Source organism: Oncorhynchus kisutch, linkage group LG29 (genome assembly GCF_002021735.2).
Source record: "Oncorhynchus kisutch isolate 150728-3 linkage group LG29, Okis_V2, whole genome shotgun sequence".
Classification (NCBI taxonomy): Eukaryota; Metazoa; Chordata; class Actinopteri; order Salmoniformes; family Salmonidae; genus Oncorhynchus; species Oncorhynchus kisutch.
In genome coordinates this window covers 45,609,413-45,627,356 of record NC_034202.2, presented here as the reverse complement: position 1 = coordinate 45,627,356, position 17,944 = coordinate 45,609,413, and the positions used below count along the sequence as shown (strand labels likewise).

General features: G+C 44.1%; 1 protein-coding gene across 1 annotated transcript in view; it reads right to left on the bottom strand.

Moving 5' to 3' along the window:
* gbe1a (glucan (1,4-alpha-), branching enzyme 1a) overlaps nucleotides 1-17,944 on the bottom strand; it is a 187,415-nt gene that overhangs the window by 91,313 nt on the left and 78,158 nt on the right. Inside the window, exon 7 of the mRNA XM_031809578.1 lies at nucleotides 16,605-16,814. Within this exon, the coding sequence (XP_031665438.1) occupies nucleotides 16,605-16,814 (210 nt within the window). The remainder of the gene's footprint in view (nucleotides 1-16,604; nucleotides 16,815-17,944) is intronic.

Below are 17,944 nucleotides of genomic sequence, written 5' to 3'. Positions count from 1 at the left end.
ACTCTGCTACAGTCTGTTATAGAACTAGCCACTCTGCTACAGTCTGTTATAGAACTAGCCACTCTGCTACAGTCTGTTATCCAACTAGCCACTCTGCTACAGTCTATTATAGAACTAGCCACTCTGCTACAGTCTGTTATCCAACTAGCCACACTGATACAGTCTGTTATCCAACTAACCACTCTGCTACAGTCTATTATAGAACTAACCACTCTGCTACAGTCTGTTATCCAACTAGCCACTCTGCTACAGTCTGTTATCCAACTAGCCACTCTGCTACAGTCTGTTATCCAACTAGCCACTCTGCTACAGTCTGTTATAGAACTAGCCACTCTGCTACAGTCTGTTATCCAACTAGCCACACTGATACAGTCTATTATCCAACTAGCCACTCTGCTACAGTCTATTATAGAACTAACCACTCTGCTACAGTCTGTTATCCAACTAGCCACTCTGCTACAGTCTGTTATCCAACTAGCCACTCTGCTACAGTCTGTTATCCAACTAGCCACTCTGCTACAGTCTGTTATCCAACTAGCCACTCTGCTACAGTCTATTATAGAACTAGCCACTCTGCTACAGTCTGTTATCCAACTAGCCACTCTGCTACAGTCTATTATAGAACTAGCCACTCTGCTACAGTCTATTATAGAACTAGCCACTCTGCTACAGTCTGTTATCCAACTAGCCACTCTGCTACAGTCTATTATAGAACTAACCACTCTGCTACAGTCCATTATAGAACTAACAACTCTGCTACAGTCTATTATAGAACTAACCACTCTGCTACAGTCTATTATAGAACTAGCCACTCTGCTACAGTCTATTATAGAACTAGCCACTCTGCTAGTCTGTTATCCAACTAGCCACTCTGCTACAGTCCATTATAGAACTAGCCACTCTGCTACAGTCTGTTATCCAACTAGCCACTCTGCTACAGTCTATTATAGAACTAGCCACTCTGCTACAGTCTGTTATCCAACTAGCCACACTGCTACAGTCTGTTATCCAACTAACCACTCTGCTACAGTCTATTATCCAACTAGCCACTCTGCTACAGTCTATTATAGAACTAACCACTCTGCTACAGTCTGTTATCCAACTAGCCACTCTGCTACAGTCTGTTATCCAACTAGCCACTCTGCTACAGTCTATTATAGAACTAGCCACTCTGCTACAGTCTGTTATCCAAATAGCCACTCTGCTACAGTCTATTATAGAACTAGCCACTCTGCTAGTCTGTTATCCAACTAGCCACTCTGCTACAGTCTATTATAGAACTAGCCACTCTGCTACAGTCTGTTATCCAACTAGCCACTCTGCTACAGTCTATTATAGAACTAGCCACTCTGCTACAGTCTATTATAGAACTAGCCACTCTGCTACAGTCTATTATAGAACTAGCCACTCTGCTACAGTCTATTATAGAACTAGCCACTCTGCTACAGTCTGTTATCCAACTAGCCACTCTGCTACAGTCCATTATAGAACTAGCCACTCTGCTACAGTCTGTTATCCAACTAGCCACTCTGCTACAGTCTATTATAGAACTAACCACTCTGCTACAGTCTGTTATCCAACTAGCCACTCTGCTACAGTCTATTATAGAACTAGCCACTCTGCTACAGTCTATTATAGAACTAACCACTCTGCTACAGTCTATTATAGAACTAGCCACTCTGCTACAGTCTATTATAGAACTAGCCACTCTGCTACAGTCTGTTATAGAACTAGCCACTCTGCTACAGTCTATTATAGAACTAGCCACTCTGCTACAGTCTATTATAGAACTAACCACTCTGCTACAGTCTGTTATCCAACTAGCCACTCTGCTACAGTCTGTTATCCAACTAGCCACTCTGCTACAGTCTATTATAGAACTAGCCACTCTGCTACAGTCTGTTATCCAACTAGCCACTCTGCTACAGTCTATTATAGAACTAGCCACTCTGCTACAGTCTATTATAGAACTAGCCACTCTGCTACAGTCTGTTATCCAACTAGCCACACTGATACAGTCTGTTATCCAACTAACCACTCTGCTACAGTCTATTATAGAACTAACCACTCTGCTACAGTCTGTTATCCAACTAGCCACTCTGCTACAGTCTGTTATCCAACTAGCCACTCTGCTACAGTCTATTATAGAACTAGCCACTCTGCTACAGTCTGTTATCCAACTAGCCACTCTGCTACAGTCTGTTATCCAACTAGCCACTCTGCTACAGTCTATTATAGAACTAGCCACTCTGCTACAGTCTGTTATCCAACTAGCCACACTGATACAGTCTGTTATCCAACTAACCACTCTGCTACAGTCTATTATAGAACTAACCACTCTGCTACAGTCTGTTATCCAACTAGCCACTCTGCTACAGTCTGTTATCCAACTAGCCACTCTGCTACAGTCTGTTATCCAACTAGCCACTCTGCTACAGTCTATTATAGAACTAGCCACTCTGCTACAGTCTGTTATCCAACTAGCCACACTGATACAGTCTGTTATCCAACTAACCACTCTGCTACAGTCTATTATAGAACTAACCACTCTGCTACAGTCTGTTATCCAACTAGCCACTCTGCTACAGTCTGTTATCCAACTAGCCACTCTGCTACAGTCTATTATAGAACTAGCCACTCTGCTACAGTCTGTTATAGAACTAGCCACTCTGCTACAGTCTGTTATCCAACTAGCCACTCTGCTACAGTCTGTTATCCAACTAGCCACTCTGCTACAGTCTATTATAGAACTAGCCACTCTGCTACAGTCTGTTATCCAAATAGCCACTCTGCTACAGTCTATTATAGAACTAGCCACTCTGCTAGTCTGTTATCCAACTAGCCACTCTGCTACAGTCTATTATAGAACTAGCCACTCTGCTACAGTCTGTTATCCAACTAGCCACTCTGCTACAGTCTATTATAGAACTAGCCACTCTGCTACAGTCTATTATAGAACTAGCCACTCTGCTACAGTCTATTATAGAACTAGCCACTCTGCTACAGTCTATTATAGAACTAGCCACTCTGCTACAGTCTGTTATCCAACTAGCCACTCTGCTACAGTCCATTATAGAACTAGCCACTCTGCTACAGTCTGTTATCCAACTAGCCACTCTGCTACAGTCTATTATAGAACTAACCACTCTGCTACAGTCTGTTATCCAACTAGCCACTCTGCTACAGTCTATTATAGAACTAGCCACTCTGCTACAGTCTATTATAGAACTAACCACTCTGCTACAGTCTATTATAGAACTAGCCACTCTGCTACAGTCTATTATAGAACTAGCCACTCTGCTACAGTCTGTTATAGAACTAGCCACTCTGCTACAGTCTATTATAGAACTAGCCACTCTGCTACAGTCTATTATAGAACTAACCACTCTGCTACAGTCTGTTATCCAACTAGCCACTCTGCTACAGTCTGTTATCCAACTAGCCACTCTGCTACAGTCTATTATAGAACTAGCCACTCTGCTACAGTCTGTTATCCAACTAGCCACTCTGCTACAGTCTATTATAGAACTAGCCACTCTGCTACAGTCTATTATAGAACTAGCCACTCTGCTACAGTCTGTTATCCAACTAGCCACACTGATACAGTCTGTTATCCAACTAACCACTCTGCTACAGTCTATTATAGAACTAACCACTCTGCTACAGTCTGTTATCCAACTAGCCACTCTGCTACAGTCTGTTATCCAACTAGCCACTCTGCTACAGTCTATTATAGAACTAGCCACTCTGCTACAGTCTGTTATCCAACTAGCCACTCTGCTACAGTCTGTTATCCAACTAGCCACTCTGCTACAGTCTATTATAGAACTAGCCACTCTGCTACAGTCTGTTATCCAACTAGCCACACTGATACAGTCTGTTATCCAACTAACCACTCTGCTACAGTCTATTATAGAACTAACCACTCTGCTACAGTCTGTTATCCAACTAGCCACTCTGCTACAGTCTGTTATCCAACTAGCCACTCTGCTACAGTCTGTTATCCAACTAGCCACTCTGCTACAGTCTATTATAGAACTAGCCACTCTGCTACAGTCTGTTATCCAACTAGCCACACTGATACAGTCTGTTATCCAACTAACCACTCTGCTACAGTCTATTATAGAACTAACCACTCTGCTACAGTCTGTTATCCAACTAGCCACTCTGCTACAGTCTGTTATCCAACTAGCCACTCTGCTACAGTCTATTATAGAACTAGCCACTCTGCTACAGTCTGTTATAGAACTAGCCACTCTGCTACAGTCTGTTATCCAACTAGCCACTCTGCTACAGTCTGTTATCCAACTAGCCACTCTGCTACAGTCTATTATAGAACTAGCCACTCTGCTACAGTCTATTATAGAACTAGCCACTCTGCTACAGTCTGTTATCCAACTAGCCACACTGATACAGTCTGTTATCCAACTAACCACTCTGCTACAGTCTATTATAGAACTAACCACTCTGCTACAGTCTGTTATCCAACTAGCCACTCTGCTACAGTCTGTTATCCAACTAGCCACTCTGCTACAGTCTGTTATCCAACTAGCCACTCTGCTACAGTCTGTTATCCAACTAGCCACTCTGCTACAGTCTGTTATAGAACTAGCCACTCTGCTACAGTCTGTTATCCAACTAGCCACACTGATACAGTCTATTATCCAACTAGCCACTCTGCTACAGTCTATTATAGAACTAACCACTCTGCTACAGTCTGTTATCCAACTAGCCACTCTGCTACAGTCTATTATAGAACTAGCCACTCTGCTACAGTCTATTATAGAACTAGCCACTCTGCTACAGTCTATTATAGAACTAGCCACTCTGCTACAGTCTGTTATCCAACTAGCCACTCTGCTACAGTCTATTATAGAACTAACCACTCTGCTACAGTCCATTATAGAACTAGCCACTCTGCTACAGTCTGTTATCCAACTAGCCACTCTGCTACAGTCTATTATAGAACTAGCCACTCTGCTACAGTCTGTTATCCAACTAGCCACTCTGCTACAGTCTGTTATCCAACTAGCCACTCTGCTACAGTCTGTTATCCAACTAGCCACTCTGCTACAGTCTGTTATCCAACTAGCCACACTGCTACAGTCTGTTATCCAACTAACCACTCTGCTACAGTCTATTATCCAACTAGCCACTCTGCTACAGTCTATTATAGAACTAGCCACTCTGCTACAGTCTGTTATCCAACTAGCCACTCTGCTACAGTCTGTTATCCAACTAGCCACTCTGCTACAGTCTATTATAGAACTAGCCACTCTGCTACAGTCTGTTATCCAAATAGCCACTCTGCTACAGTCTATTATAGAACTAGCCACTCTGCTAGTCTGTTATCCAACTAGCCACTCTGCTACAGTCTATTATAGAACTAGCCACTCTGCTACAGTCTGTTATCCAACTAGCCACTCTGCTACAGTCTATTATAGAACTAACTACTCTGCTACAGTCTATTATAGAACTAACCACTCTGCTACAGTCTATTATAGAACTAGCCACTCTGCTACAGTCTGTTATCCAACTAGCCACTCTGCTACAGTCTATTATAGAACTAGCCACTCTGCTACAGTCTATTATAGAACTAGCCACTCTGCTACAGTCTGTTATCCAACTAGCCACTCTGCTACAGTCCATTATAGAACTAGCCACTCTGCTACAGTCTGTTATCCAACTAGCCACTCTGCTACAGTCTATTATAGAACTAACCACTCTGCTACAGTCTGTTATCCAACTAGCCACTCTGCTACAGTCTGTTATCCAACTAGCCACACTGATACAGTCTGTTATCCAACTAACCACTCTGCTACAGTCTATTATAGAACTAACCACTCTGCTACAGTCTGTTATCCAACTAGCCACTCTGCTACAGTCTGTTATCCAACTAGCCACTCTGCTACAGTCTATTATAGAACTAGCCACTCTGCTACAGTCTGTTATCCAACTAGCCACTCTGCTACAGTCTGTTATCCAACTAGCCACTCTGCTACAGTCTGTTATCCAACTAGCCACTCTGCTACAGTCTGTTATCCAACTAGCCACTCTGCTACAGTCTGTTATCCAACTAGCCACACTGATACAGTCTGTTATCCAACTAACCACTCTGCTACAGTCTATTATAGAACTAACCACTCTGCTACAGTCTGTTATCCAACTAGCCACTCTGCTACAGTCTGTTATCCAACTAGCCACTCTGCTACAGTCTGTTATCCAACTAGCCACTCTGCTACAGTCTATTATAGAACTAGCCACTCTGCTACAGTCTGTTATCCAACTAGCCACACTGATACAGTCTGTTATCCAACTAACCACTCTGCTACAGTCTATTATAGAACTAACCACTCTGCTACAGTCTGTTATCCAACTAGCCACTCTGCTACAGTCTGTTATCCAACTAGCCACTCTGCTACAGTCTATTATAGAACTAGCCACTCTGCTACAGTCTGTTATCCAACTAGCCACTCTGCTACAGTCTATTATAGAACTAGCCACTCTGCTACAGTCTGTTATCCAACTAGCCACACTGATACAGTCTGTTATCCAACTAACCACTCTGCTACAGTCTATTATAGAACTAACCACTCTGCTACAGTCTGTTATCCAACTAGCCACTCTGCTACAGTCTGTTATCCAACTAGCCACTCTGCTACAGTCTGTTATAGAACTAGCCACTCTGCTACAGTCTGTTATCCAACTAGCCACACTGATACAGTCTATTATCCAACTAGCCACTCTGCTACAGTCTATTATAGAACTAACCACTCTGCTACAGTCTGTTATCCAACTAGCCACTCTGCTACAGTCTGTTATCCAACTAGCCACTCTGCTACAGTCTGTTATCCAACTAGCCACTCTGCTACAGTCTATTATAGAACTAGCCACTCTGCTACAGTCTGTTATCCAACTAGCCACTCTGCTACAGTCTATTATAGAACTAGCCACTCTGCTACAGTCTATTATAGAACTAGCCACTCTGCTACAGTCTGTTATCCAACTAGCCACTCTGCTACAGTCTATTATAGAACTAACCACTCTGCTACAGTCCATTATAGAACTAACCACTCTGCTTCAGTCTATTATAGAACTAACCACTCTGCTACAGTCTATTATAGAACTAGCCACTCTGCTACAGTCTATTATAGAACTAGCCACTCTGCTACAGTCTGTTATCCAACTAGCCACTCTGCTACAGTCCATTATAGAACTAGCCACTCTGCTACAGTCTGTTATCCAACTAGCCACTCTGCTACAGTCTATTATAGAACTAGCCACTCTGCTACAGTCTGTTATCCAACTAGCCACTCTGCTACAGTCTGTTATCCAACTAGCCACTCTGCTACAGTCTATTATAGAACTAGCCACTCTGCTACAGTCTGTTATCCAACTAGCCACACTGCTACAGTCTGTTATCCAACTAACCACTCTGCTACAGTCTATTATCCAACTAGCCACTCTGCTACAGTCTATTATAGAACTAACCACTCTGCTACAGTCTGTTATCCAACTAGCCACTCTGCTACAGTCTGTTATCCAACTAGCCACTCTGCTACAGTCTATTATAGAACTAGCCACTCTGCTACAGTCTGTTATCCAAATAGCCACTCTGCTACAGTCTATTATAGAACTAGCCACTCTGCTAGTCTGTTATCCAACTAGCCACTCTGCTACAGTCTATTATAGAACTAGCCACTCTGCTACAGTCTGTTATCCAACTAGCCACTCTGCTACAGTCTATTATAGAACTAACTACTCTGCTACAGTCTATTATAGAACTAACCACTCTGCTACAGTCTATTATAGAACTAGCCACTCTGCTACAGTCTGTTATCCAACTAGCCACTCTGCTACAGTCTATTATAGAACTAGCCACTCTGCTACAGTCTATTATAGAACTAGCCACTCTGCTACAGTCTATTATAGAACTAGCCACTCTGCTACAGTCTGTTATCCAACTAGCCACTCTGCTACAGTCCATTATAGAACTAGCCACTCTGCTACAGTCTGTTATCCAACTAGCCACTCTGCTACAGTCTATTATAGAACTAACCACTCTGCTACAGTCTGTTATCCAACTAGCCACTCTGCTACAGTCTATTATAGAACTAGCCACTCTGCTACAGTCTGTTACCCAACTAGCCACTCTGCTACAGTCTATTATAGAACTAGCCACTCTGCTACAGTCTGTTATCCAACTAGCCACTCTGCTACAGTATATTATAGAACTACCCACTCTGCTACAGTCTATTATAGAACTAACCACTCTGCTACAGTCTGTTATCCAACTAGCCACTCTGCTACAGTCTGTTATCCAACTAGCCACTCTGCTACAGTCTATTATAGAACTAGCCACTCTGCTACAGTCTGTTATCCAACTATAATCCATATGCCCTGAACACCTCAACCACAGTCTGTTAGAAGTTGTTCAGTCAACTGGCTTTCTGTGCTTCCTCTCGCTCTCTTCTTCATTCTACGGAAGTGTAATTCCCCAGTGGTGTACCAAGAGCTGTGTGTTTGTGGAAAAACCACATGAATTTCACATGACAACATGTAAACGCAACATGTGTTAATATGACAATTACATACGCAGAAGATTGTGAAACAAATGTGACAATGTGGGGATGCAACATTTTAACATGTGATACCATGAAACGAACGTGACAACTAACGTGAAACTAAAGTGAAACTAAAACTGTAAATTCGACAATTCACACGCGGAGGTGAACACATGTGAACGACTGACATCACGTGTCTATGCCACACTTGGCAAAAGAGACTCCACTGCTATTTTAGCTATAAATTAATCTTATTTCAGTCATTTGAGGGATATCTGTATAGTTGTCTTATGTTGCTGGGGAATATTATCCTGTTTGAAGTTACTCCTGAATCACTATGAAAATGATAATAGTTTGAGTGTATTTTGAAGTGTAGGAATACAGGTGAAATTAGTCATTGACGCAGACGTGGAGACGTAGCAGGAAGATCAGAATGAACCAATAGGGTTGTGAGTTCAAATCCCAGGTGAGGGTTATAATCCCAGGTGAAGGTGAGGCTTATAATCCCAGGTGAGGGTTAGGTGAGGGTTATAATCCCAGGTGAAGGTGAGGGTTATAATCCCAGGTGAGGGTTATAATCCCAGGTAAAGGTGAGGGTTATAATCCCAGGTGAAGGTGAGGGTTATAATCCCAGGTGAAGGTGAGGGTTATAATCCCAGGTGAAGGTGAGGGTTATAATCCCAGGTGAAGGTGAGGGTTATAATCCCAGGTGAGGGTGAGGGTTATAATCCCAGGTGAAGGTGAGGGTTATAATCACAGGTGAAGGTGAGGGTTATAATCCCAGGTGAAGGTGAGGGTTATAATCCCAGGTGAGGGTTATAATCCCAGGTGAGGGTTATAATCCCAGGTGAGGGTTATAATCCCAGGTGAAGGTAAGGTGAGGGTTATAATCCCAGGTGAAGGTGAGGGTTATAATCCCAGGTGAGGGTTAGGTGAGGGTTATAATCCCAGGTGAAGGTGAGGGTTATAATCCCAGGTGAGGGTTATAATCCCAGGTGAGGGTTATAATCCCAGGTGAGGGTTAGGTGAGAGTTATAATCTCAGGTGAGGGTTATAATCCCAGGTGAGGGTTAGGTGAGGGTTAAAATCCCAGGTGAGGGTTAAAATCCCAGGTGAGGGTTAGGTGAGGGTTATAATCTCAGGTGAGGGTTAGGTGAGGGTTAAAATCCCAGGTGAGGGTTAGGTGAGGGTTATAATCTCAGGTGAGGGTTAGGTGAGGGTTAAAATCCCAGGTGAGGGTTAGGTGAGGGTTATAATCTCAGGTGAGGGTTAGGTGAGGGTTAAAATCCCAGGTGAGGGTTAGGTGAGGGTTAAAATCCCAGGTGAGGGTTAGGTGAGGGTTATAATCTCAGGTGAGGGTTAGGTGAGGGTTAAAATCCCAGGTGAGGGTTAGGTGAGGGTTATAATCTCAGGTGAGGGTTAGGTGAGGGTTATAATCTCAGGTGAGGGTTAGGTGAGGGTTAAAATCCCAGGTGAGGGTTAGGTGAGGGTTAAAATCCCAGGTGAGGGTTAGGTGAGGGTTATAATCTCAGGTGAGGGTTAGGTGAGGGTTAAAATCCCAGGTGAGGGTTAGGTGAGGGTTATAATCCCAGGTGAGGGTTAGGTGAGGGTTATAATCTCAGGTGAGGGTTAGGTGAGGGTTAAAATCCCAGGTGAGGGTTAGGTGAGGGTTATAATCTCAGGTGAGGGTTAGGTGAGGACATGTTGAATAATAATCACTGTATAAATAAAACACAATGTGGCCGTGAAAGTGTCAGATATGTTTAAAGTGTAAATCATTTTGACTGCGCAGCGTTCAGGGGACATCCTGACAACAGACTCATTTTGCAGAGCATCATCATGTGAAATATCATGTGAAAAATATCCACGTAAACTTTGTGAAATATCGACACGTGAGGAGGGTCAGAGAGGGTCAGAGAGAGGGTCAGAGAGAGGGTCAGAGAGAGGGTCAGAGAGAGGGTGAGAGAGAGGGTGAGAGAGAGGGTGAGAGAGAGGGTGAGAGAGAGGGTGAGAGAGAGGGTCAGAGAGAGGGTGAGAGAGAGGGTGAGAGAGAGGGTGAGAGAGAGGGTGAGAGAGAGGGTGAGAGAGAGGGTGAGAGAGAGGGTGAGAGAGAGGGTGAGAGAGAGGGTGAGAGAGAGGATGTGAGAGAGGGTGAGAAAGAGGGTGAGAGAGAGGGTGAGAGAGAGGGTGAGAGAGAGGGTGAGAGAGAGGGTGAGAGAGAGGGTGAGAGAGAGGGTGAGAACAGAAGATATACAGATGAAGAAAGAGAGAACAGGTATTATTATATTGATTGACAGCGAGAGAAAGGCAAACGAGGGTGAACGTGAGAGAGAAGAGCAGGACAGAGAGAACGAGAGAGAAGGGCGGAGGACAGAGGAACAGCGAACGTGAGAGAGAGAAGAGCGGAGGACAGAGGAACAGAGAACGTGAGAGAGAAGAGCGGGACAGAGAGAACGAGAGAGAGAAGCGCAGAGGACAGAGGAACAGAGAACATGAGAGAGAAGAGCGGGACAGAGGAACAGAGAACGTGAGAGAGAAGAGCGGGACAGAGAGAACAGAGAACGTGAGAGAGAAGAGCGGGACAGAGAGAACAGAGAACGTGAGAGAGAAGAGCGGGACAGAGAGAACAGAGAACGTGAGAGAGAAGAGCGGGACAGAGAGAACAGAGAACGTGAGAGAGAAGAGCGGAGGACAGAGGAACAGAGAACGAGAAGAGCGGAGGACAGAGGAACAGAAAACGAGAAGAGCGGAGGACAGAGGAACAGAGGACGTAATTGAAAGAGAAAGAGGGCATCTTTCTGCTGTCTGGAGCTTTGTCAACTGTGGAGGACACTTTAAATGAGCCTGGCGTGCACGCACGCACACACACGCACGCACACACACACACACACGCACATACATACATAAACAGAGCGAAGGATGAAAGACCTCAAAGAGAAATCAATACATTAGAGCCACAAAGCCTAATAAACCACACACACACACACACCAGTGTATCCACCCATAATTGGTCCTAGACAAACAGCCAAAAGGAAAACAATAACAAAGGGCTGCAAACACAGAAAGGAAACGCCAATTAATTCAATCAAAAACGGCTCCAGATAAGTGAATAAATAAATATTAAGCTAAATAGATAAATATATATATATATATAATATACACACAGAGATAAAACATCAGAATACATGAAGCGTTTGAAACCCAGCGACTGGGGGATTGTTGTGTAGAAACGAATGGTTCAGAAGATGTGTGTGTGTCTGTCTGGGGGATTGTTGTGTGGTAATGAATGGTTCAGATGTCTGTGTGTCTGTGTGTCTGTGTGTCTGTGTGTCTGTGTGTCTGTGTGTCTGTGTGTCTGTGTGTCTGTGTGTCTGTGTGTCTGTCTGTCTGTCTGTCTGTCTGTCTGTCTGTCTGTCTGGGGGATTGTTGTGTGGTAATGAATGGTTCAGATGTCTGTGTGTCTGTGTGTCTGTGTGTCTGTGTGTCTGTGTGTCTGTGTGTCTGTGTGTCTGTGTGTCTGTCTGTCTGTCTGTCTGTCTGTCTGTCTGTCTGTCTGTCTGTCTGTCTGTCTGTCTGTCTGTCTGTCTGTCTGGGGGATTGTTGTGTGGAAACGAATGGTTCAGAAGGTGTGTGTGTGTCTGTCTGTCTGGGGGATTGTTGTGTGGTAATGAATGGTTCAGAAGATGTGTGTGTGTATGTGTGTATGTGTGTGTGTGTGTGTGTGTGTGTGTGTGTGTGGTAACGAATGGTTGAGAAGATGTGTGTGTGTAAGTGTGTGTCTGGGGGATTGTTGTACATCTAAATGGTCCAGACACATCGTTTGGAACAAACAGGGATTTACATACTTAACCCGAAAAAAACAGCAAGATGGTTGATATTTTTTTACACACATTATAAATGGGGGCGAAAATAGTCTCTGTCCAATAGTGACACTTTCATTTGAACCTTTTTCACACATTCAGTCAGATTTGATGTTTCAAAACGATTCAAAGGTTTTTCCACCGATGGTTTTGATTCATTACATCAATTATGAACAATTATTCATTTCTTTATTCATTCAAAAGTGTTTCTGTGACACTCGAGGCTGAGAAAATAGAAATTAGCGATTTACCTAATATGACATACCAGTACAACCTACAATGGCCTCCGGTATGGGACTATAATTGATATGGGTTCCGGTATGGGACTATAATTGATATGGGCTCCGGTATGGGACTATAATTGATATGGGCTCCGGTATGGGACTATAATTGATATGGGCTCCGGTATGGGACTATAATTGATATGGGCTCTGGTATGGGAATATAATTGATATGGGCTCCGGTATGGGACTATAATTGATATGGGCTCTGGTATGGGACTATAATTGATATGGGCTCCGGTATGGGAATATAATTGATATGGGCTCCGGTATGGGAATATAATTGATATGGGCTCCGGTATGGGAATATAATTGATATGGGCTCTGGTATGGGACTATAATTGATATGGCCTCTGGTATGGGACTATAATTGATATGGGCTCTGGTATGGGAATATAATTGATATGGGCTCCGGTATGGGAATATAATTGATATGGGCTCCGGTATGGGACTATAATTGATATGGGCTCTGGTATGGGAATATAATTGATATGGGCTCTGGTATGGGACTATAATTGATATGGGCTCCGGTATGGGACTATAATTGATATGGGCTCCGGTATGGGAATATAATTGATATGGGCTCCGGTATGGGACTATAATTGATATGGGCTCTGGTATGGGACTATAATTGATATGGGTTCCGGTATGGGACTATAATTGATATGGGCTCCGGTATGGGACTATAATTGATATGGGCTCTGGTATGGGACTATAATTGATATGGGCTCTGGTATGGGACTATAATTGATATGGGTTCCGGTATGGGACTATAATTGATATGGGCTCTGGTATGGGACTATAATTGATATGGGCTCTGGTATGGGACTATAATTGATATGGGTTCCGGTATGGGACTATAATTGATATGGGCTCCGGTATGGGACTATAATTGATATGGGCTCTGGTATGGGACTATAATTGATATGGGCTCCGGTATGGGACTATAATTGATATGGGTTCCGGTATGGGACTATAATTGATATGGGTTCCGGTATGGGACTATAATTGATATGGGCTCCGGTATGGGACTATAATTGATATGGGCTCTGGTATGGGACTATAATTGATATGGGCTCTGGTATGGGACTATAATTGATATGGGTTCCGGTATGGGACTATAATTGATATGGGCTCTGGTATGGGACTATAATTGATATGGGCTCTGGTATGGGACTATAATTGATATGGGTTCCGGTATGGGACTATAATTGATATGGGCTCCGGTATGGGACTATAATTGATATGGGCTCTGGTATGGGACTATAATTGATATGGGCTCCGGTATGGGACTATAATTGATATGGGTTCCGGTATGGGACTATAATTGATATGGGCTCCGGTATGGGACTATAATTGATATGGGCTCTGGTATGGGACTATAATTGATATGGGCTCTGGTATGGGACTATAATTGATATGGGTTCCGGTATGGGACTATAATTGATATGGGCTCTGGTATGGGACTATAATTGATATGGGCTCTGGTATGGGACTATAATTGATATGGGTTCCGGTATGGGACTATAATTGATATGGGCTCCGGTATGGGACTATAATTGATATGGGCTCTGGTATGGGACTATAATTGATATGGCCTCCTGTGTATCATACTTTCAGCTCTAACTTCAAAACACTACGGGGCTCAGCTCAGTTCCTGTGGCTTCTGAAAGATAAGACTCTCCACTTTGGTAGAAGCTAAATATGTGTCCATCCAACACAGAGACACAGACTGGAGGTCTGTTTATAATGAGTGACCATCCAACACAGAGACACAGACTGGAGGTCTGTTTATAATGAGTGACCATCCAACACAGAGACACAGACTGGAGGTCTGTTTATAATGAGTGACCATCCAACACAGAGACACAGACTGGAGGTCTGTTTATAATGAGTGACCATCCAACACAGAGACACAGACTGGAGGTCTGTTTATAATGAGTGACCATCCAACACAGAGACACAGACTGGAGGTCTGTTTATAATGAGTGACCATCCAACACAGAGACACAGACTGGAGGTCTGTTTATAATGAGTGACCATCCAACACAGAGACACAGACTGGAGGTCTGTTTATAATGAGTGACCATCCAACACAGAGACACAGACTGGAGGTCTGTTTATAATGAGTACCAGTCCAACACAGAGACACAGACTGGAGGTCTGTTTATAATGAGTGACCATCCAACACAGAGACACAGACTGGAGGTCTGTTTATAATGAGTGACCATCCAACACAGAGACACAGACTGGAGGTCTGTTTATAATGAGTACCAGTCCAACACAGAGACACAGACTGGAGGTCTGTTTATAATGAGTGACCATCCAACACAGAGACACAGACTGGAGGTCTGTTTATAATGAGTACCAGTCCAACACAGAGACACAGACTGGAGGTCTGTTTATAATGAGTACCAGTCCAACACAGACACACAGACTGGAGGTCTGTTTATAATGAATACCAGTCCAACACACAGACTGGAGGTCTGTTTATAATGAGTACCAGTCCAACACAGAGACACAGACTGGAGGTCTGTTTATAATGAGTACCAGTCCAACACAGAGACACAGACTGGAGGTCTGTTTATAATGAGTACCAGTCCAACACACAGACTGGAGGTCTGTTTATAATGAGTACCAGTCCAACACAGAGACACAGACTGGAGGTCTGTTTATAATGAGTACCAGTCCAACACAGAGACACAGACTGGAGGTCTGTTTATAATGAGTACCAGTCCAACACAGAGACACAGACTGGAGGTCTGTTTATAATGAGTACCAGTCCAACACAGAGACTGGAGGTCTGTTTATAATGAATACCAGTCCAACACACAGACTGGAGGTCTGTTTATGATGACCTTTTATAAATACCTAATGAATAACTTTGTGTCTGAGTGTACGTAGCTTTGTGTCTGAGTGTACGTAACTTTGTGTCCGAGTGTACGTGTCTGAGTGTATGTAGCTTTGTGTCTGAGTGTATGTAACTTTGTGTCCGAGTGTATGTAACTTTGTGTCCGAGTGTATGTAACTTTGTGTCCGAGTGTACGTAGCTTTGTGTCCGAGTGTCCGTAGCTTTGTGTCCGAGTGTACGTAGCTTTGTGTCTGAGTGTACATAGCTTTGTGTCTGAGTGTACGTAGCTTTGTGTCTGAGTGTACGTAGCTTTGTGTCTGAGTGTACGTAGCTTTGTGTCTGAGTGTACGTAGCTTTGTGTCTGAGTGTACGTAGCTTTGTGTCTGAGTGTACGTAGCTTGTGTCTGAGTGTACGTAACTTTGTGTCTGAGTGTACGTAACTTTGTGTCTGAGTGTACGTAGCTTTGTGTCTGAGTGTACGTAGCTTTGTGTCTGAGTGTACGTAGCTTTGTGTCTGAGTGTACGTAGCTTTGTGTCTTGAGTGTACATAACTTTGTGTCCGAGTGTACGTGTCTGAGTGTACGTAACTTTGTGTCTGAGTGTACGTAACTTTGTGTCTGAGTGTACGTAACTTTGTGTCTGAGTGTACGTAGCTTTGTGTCTGAGTGTACGTAGCTTTGTGTCTGAGTGTACGTAGCTTTGTGTCTGAGTGTACGTAGCTTTGTGTCTGAGTGTACGTGTCTGAGTGTACGTAGCTTTGTGTCTGAGTGTACGTAGCTTGTGTCTGAGTGTACGTGTGAGTGTACGTAGCTTTGTGTCTGAGTGTACGTAGCTTTGTGTCTGAGTGTACGTAGCTTTGTGTCTGGAGTGTACGTAGCTTTGTGTCTGAGTGTACGTAGCTTCGTGTCTGAGTGTACGTAGCTTCGTGTCTGAGTGTACGTAGCTTCGTGTCTGAGTGTACGTAGCTTCGTGTCTGAGTGTACGTAGCTTCGTGTCTGAGTGTACGTAGCTTTGTGTCTGAGTGTGTACGCGACGTGCGTTTCCGTACCTCTGATAGTTGAAGAGGCGTGAGCCCCACTGTGGATGGTGTCCCCGAGGCCCAGAGTGGAAGAAGCAGGAGTCTGTCCCGTCAAACTTATTCAGCCCATCAGCAGTGTTACTGGAGGCGTGGCTATGTACCACATCCAATAGGACGGTGATCCCCAAAGAGTGGGCTGTGTCCACCAACCTCTTCAGGTCCTCAGGGGTGCCGAACCGACTGGAGAGAGGCGTGGGGGCGGTGGAGAGAAGGGGGAGAGGAAGAGGGAGGCACGGACGGAAGGACGGGGGGGGGGGGGGTACAGGGGTAAACATTAGTAAAGAACATATTGTTTTGTTGAAAGCATCTTCAGATCATGGAGAGAGAAAGAGAGTTATGTTTTATGAGTCGTGTGTACGTATGGTATGAATAGTCCAATGAAATGCTTACTAGCAGGTTCCTTCTCCACAATGAAACAACATTTAGAAAAAATAAACTTACAGTAAAATGGCAGTAGGACAGAATAAACCTTTTAGGAAGGAAAGAGAGACAGAAAAACGTACATTTCAAATTCTGCAGGTCTACAGCGTAAAGAACTCAGATGCACAGCCCTGCTTTGACCAATCAAATCTCCTCCCGTAGCACAGGGGACTCGCGCTGTGTGTGTTACCTGGAAGCTGTGTGTGTGTGTGTGTGTGTTACCTGGAAGCTGTGTGTGTGTGTGTGTGTTACCTGGAAGCTGTGTGTGTGTGTGTGTGTGTGTGTGTTACCTGGAAGCTGTGTGTGTGTGTGTGTGTGTGTTACCTGGAAGCTGTGTGTGTGTGTGTGTGTGTGTTACCTGGAAGCTGTGTGTGTGTGTGTTACCTAGAGGCTGTGTGTGTGTGTTACCTAGAGGCTGTGTGTGTTACCTAGAGGCTGTGTGTGTTACCTAGAGGCTGTGTGTGTTTACCTGGAGGCTGTGTGTGTGTGTTACCTGGAGGCTGTGTGTGTGTGTTACCTGGAGGCTGTGTGTGTGTGTGTTACCTAGAGGCTGTGTGTGTGTGTTACCTGGAGGCTGTGTGTGTGTGTTACCTGGAGGTTGTGTGTGTGTGTGTTACCTGGAGATTGTGTGTGTGTGTGTTACCTGGAGATTGTGTGTGTGTGTGTTACCTGGAGGTTGTGTGTGTGTGTGTTACCTGGAGATTGTGTGTGTGTGTGTGTGTTACCTGGAGATTGTGTGGTGTGTGTGTTACCTGGAGATTGTGTGTGTGTGTGTTACCTGGAGGTTGTGTGTGTGTTACCTGGAGGTTGTGTGTGTGTTACCTGGAGATTGTGTGTGTGTGTGTGTGTGTGTGTGTTACCTGGAGGCTGTGTGTGTGTGTGTGTGTTAC